We start from the raw sequence: 4,825 nt of genomic DNA on the forward strand, positions 1-4,825 counted from the left end.
GCTGTGGCTGGGTACTGGGTGGAAGCTCAGCCCTATTTTCTCCATCCAGACTATCCACAAACCTCCCAAAAGCTCCGGCAGTTTGTGTGACGTCCACGCACATTTGGTGCGGGTGACAGCCTTCCCCTCTCGTCCCGTTCAGGTTCGGACTGCGAGCCAGGCGTCATGGCTGCACCGTCCCGCGCCCGGCCGTCAGCCCTGAGCCCCTCCGCCTGCCGCTGGGGCTCCTTTGCACGCTACGGTCTGCTGGCCGTCTGCCCGGGAAAGAGAAACATCTGAATTTGTTCTAAATCAATTTAATACATTCCAGTGACATATTTAATGATGTAAGCTTCCACAAACCACACACACAAATGACGTCCCCGCTACGTCGACATGCTTTACGCCGCATCGGGAGACGTTCGGGATCTGTTGACCCACAGAGGTACTTAGCATTCGCTGAAATGTGAGCTGAGGATCTAAAAATAGGGCAGAGTTTTCTAGGCTGGAGCGGGGAACAGTCACCCAGCAGGCACTCGCTGAGGGTACAGTCAGAATAACACTGCCACAGTCCCATAGCAACACCACACCAATGCCACCCCCCCCTAGAAAAGGGGTATTAGTCTTAAGTTCACAGATCATAAATTAAGTTCATTTAAATGCATTCTAATAATAAAGCCTATTTTTTACTTTTTATTTCAGTGGGAACTGTGGTTGGGCATCCATACAGATTACAGATTTTTGGGGCGCGTTATCCCTTTCAACGTATTTTTACAACAGCTGACCTAATGAAGACTAATCTGACATGAGGCTCAAGAAGCTTCCTTCCTGTGAATGTCAAGTCACGGTTCAACCCGGCATTTCTATCTTTTTTCTTTCAGCTTTCTGTACTATCCTCTGATTGTCTGTTTATATGGTGGATACCAAACGAGTCTTATACTATGCAAGCCTGGAATTCTAATATATAGAGCCAGGGTCTGCTCTTAGTTACTGATATAAATATTGAGTATCTGCATCGATTTTACTAGAACAGACCTACATCCATACTGGTGTTAAATTTATATATATTAGAAATACTTCCATTTTTGCCAGATCTTCCATTACCTGTTAAGCAGTTGAAACAAATACTTTTTGTGACTCTGCTAGAAGAGGAGACCCTTTTCACTATGCAAATATCATGTCATAATATGTTCAGCAATTTATACTGCAAGGAAAATGTACAGAGGAGGGAATGAGGGAACCCATCTTGCTTGGGAAGGTATGAGACAGAGAAAGATACAGAAAGACTTTGAGCTTGTGTTGCTTTATTTTATGCCTAGGAAGGGATTCCCGTATTTCTGTTTCTCACAAGCAAGTCATCTGAAATATCACAACAGATGGGATCTCACCTGGACTTCCCTACCCTGATGTGCTAAAACTCGCTGTGATGAGGCCGGTTCACTGAAATCCACCAGACGGCACAACGCGAGAAAACCATCACATAAATGCAGCGTACAGGCCACGCTCTGGTGGGCAGAAGGAGTTTTGCTCTTTATACCACTTGTGAGGGACCAGCAGGGTACCATGTTCGTGCTCGGGGTTCACTGCCGCAAGTGCTCATTTCACTTGGCTGTTCTGGTTTTGCTTTTGTGATGAAGAGAAAAATTGGGATTTTCTTCATTTTAGGTTGGCTGGTTTTTAAGGAAAGCTCCGTAGGTAGAGACGCGATCTTCCATCAGGCCAGTGGGGGTTGTTTGTTTTTCTTGTGGTTTGTTGTTGTTGTTATTAATATTTCTATGTCCAATTTGAATTGTGTTTTAATTTGTAATTTTTTTTCAGTACAATGATGTGACTGATTTCTCTTTGGATATGTTCTGCAAGAAAGCTAGAAGACAAAAGTAAAATGCACATTTAAAAAATGCCGGTGACACCGTCTCTAGTGCTCCCAGTTTATCATTATTAGCGTCCAGCATTAGCACGGCCAGCTACTTAATTGCTTGTCATTTTGGAACACTGATCAGTTTTGGGTAGCTGGCACTAGTAGCCAGCAGTCTTGGCAATGAAGTTTTAACCATTTATTCCTGGACTCGGTTCTTCCTGAGCCATGGAAAGAAAGCTCCGACAACGTTTTTCCGGTTTCACATACAGACCCTTAACGAGTAGTGTGACACCTTTGTTTCGTAAGCAATATGTTCGCACCGAAGAGTGCTGGGGGGTGGAAGCATAGCGAGAAAGGTCTGTGAGGAGCTGACACAAGGCAGCTGAGTGTTGGTGGGGCACATTTTGGAAAGTAATTTCCCTGCCCAGCATATTTAGAAATAGGTTAAAGACACGGCAACTTTAAACAGCAACCTAATGTGCAAAGGCAGGATTCATGGGCACAGTCAGTTCATTGGGCAGCAGCAGCAGCTCCCTGGGACCGTCCCCCTGACAGCGAAGCCAGCGCCATGCAATGACTCTGCACCTTTCGTCCGGAGGGTCTCGAAGTCGCATCCTCCGGTGTGCTCATCAGCCCCGTGGTGAACTACCTCGCAATGAAAGAATGGCTGTGAAACGGAGATTTCAGGCTGTAGGAACCTGCGGGCTTCGAACTCACAAGAACGCTTTCAAACTCCTCAGGTAGAAGGATTTTAAGTGCATTGTTCTAATAAAATCTTTATTAGAACAAAATCTAACGCATTTTTAAAGCCTGTGTGTAAGGAGAAGCCCATACACTCCATGGAGTAACCTGGCATATATCAGAAATCTTGCTGTACTGGCCCATTTAGGAAACTGTGGTTCTGCTGCATTAACATTAGGAGGGTTGCACAGGTGCTAGAAGCACTGGGAGTTGTTAAGTAGAGCGCAGATATTGCTGTCGGGGTGTAATTTACTCCCAGGTTTTAAGTGATACTGAGGTAAAAAAGGGATCAGCAGACAGGAATTTATTATAAAGCATGGGTTATTATAAATAGCTGTTCTTAGCTATTTTGTATTTTTAAGAAAATTTCTTAGTCAATCCTAAAATAGGAAATTCTTCTGTCTGACTTTCTCCATTAAAAGTGAGATGCCAGACATCAGACTTCAAATATTGAGGCCAAACTCTGCTGCGTTTATAACATACCAGGCATCACACATCAGAATTTAGCTAAGGTGCCAGATATGATTAATCACAGGTTATCGCGGAGCATCATCCAAAACAGGGCAATGATTAGATGCCGCAAGAAGTGCCAGATATAGAAGAAAACATGACGCATGCGGGAACAGCCACTAGCCTTAGACGTTACAATTACAGAGTTTGGAGACAGGAACTACCAGAATATTCAACAATTAGCCACCCGGTAATTAATCCTGATGAGTTGGAGTTGTTTATGTCTAACAGAATCCCTCACTATCTTACCTTCCCAGTGTGATATTTAATTGGTGCCATTGTCCCCAGCAGATGTTGTCACCATCCGTTATTATAAATATTATGTGACACACAGCAGGAAGTTCGGGCTCTGGTATCTCCCGGCTGTGACTTGATCGTGCACCATGAGAGGTGAAACACCTCTCTGCCACACGCCTGCTAATTCAAGACCTGGGATACTCATCGCCTGAAAGCATCGGGTTTTTATTGCTGTATTATATGTGACATATTTTATTTTTACACATCTATGAACTGCTTAAAATACAAACTTGTATGGCCATCTGTTCTCACTACTCTTACATTCCCATTTTTGCTCCCCACAAATTCTGTTGTACCGTGCTCCCACCTTGTATCTTGTCTTGAGGAAAGTGTGAGCTTTTCTCAGCAAGGGCTGCCTTCTACCTTATTTCGACAGTTCCTCACACCGTAATGAACCAACTGGTACAGTTGGATTCTACTGAGCTTCAGAAAATACAATATGTATTTTTATTTTATGTAATAAATGAATACCACCAACTCACAGGAAGCACATTTTAAAGAGCTACACAGCTGATGCTAAATTACTACAAGTCGGTAACAGTTCATCTAATTCACTGAATGTAAATGCCCAGTGGAATGCCCATTGACTGCCGATCGATTGTCCCTATGACAGGATGGTTCTGAATTAATACTGAAAATGGTTGGATATAAAGTACTTCCAGGACAGTAATTGCAGAAGCAATCGCAATTCAGCATTACAAAATGTTTCCTTGAGGACTTTTGTCATGGAATTGAACATATAAAACTGATCCCGTAACAATGAGTTTTGATAAAGCCAATAGATGAAGCCACGTTCCTTGCTTCCCTGGATCCAGGAGAGGGGCTGCTCTACTTGCGCCAGCTGGCAAAGATTCCCAAGGGGCTGCCTGCCAGGTATGTGCCGTCAGAAAGCTCCAGCCGCTGCTACTCTTCTTTTCTGTGCCTAAACCTCTCCTCCCATGCCAGAGACTGTAAGATGATGTAGGAGCCAAAAATACTAGCTGCTGTTGGCATAGCTGGGGGACCACAGTCTCTTGGGCTGAATGGGGTAGAGGAAAGAGTTTGCCTTACAATTCCTAGATATATCTGAACTGTATTTTCTTGCGATCGAGTACAGAACACATTGGGTCAACACGAACATGGCTTATCAGTACCCTCAGGCCCTGAGATTCATCTTTAACGGATTATCGAGCCGTGGTTCTGCACCCATACCAGTAGCAGAATTCATCTCCTCAGTCATACTGAGATTTCTTTTTCTGTCAGTGTGGGGTATAAAAATCTGACCTGCTAAAAATTAATGTGCCAGTAAATGCTTGCAACCTTTTAGGAGCGATAACGAGTTAAATTACGCCTTTCTGAAATCCAGCTCTTTCTGACATTTTTTTTGGAGCCTTCACGTTGTGACCAGCGAGCTATTGCGCTTTCCAACTTGTCGCACCGCCAAAAGCTCTTGCGAAGCCG

General features: G+C 44.0%; 1 protein-coding gene across 1 annotated transcript in view; it reads left to right on the forward strand.

Annotated features, from left to right (window-relative positions):
* The first annotated feature begins 375 nt into the window (after positions 1 to 375).
* Positions 376 to 4,825, forward strand: part of ZCCHC10 (zinc finger, CCHC domain containing 10) — an 18,062-nt gene continuing 13,612 nt past the window's right edge. Inside the window, exon 1 of the mRNA XM_009331463.1 lies at positions 376 to 424. Within this exon, the coding sequence (XP_009329738.1) occupies positions 376 to 424 (49 nt within the window). The remainder of the gene's footprint in view (positions 425 to 4,825) is intronic.

The sequence above is a fragment of the Pygoscelis adeliae genome, unplaced genomic scaffold (assembly GCF_000699105.1).
Source record: "Pygoscelis adeliae isolate BGI_AS28 unplaced genomic scaffold, ASM69910v1 Scaffold108, whole genome shotgun sequence".
NCBI lineage: Eukaryota > Metazoa > Chordata > Aves > Sphenisciformes > Spheniscidae > Pygoscelis > Pygoscelis adeliae.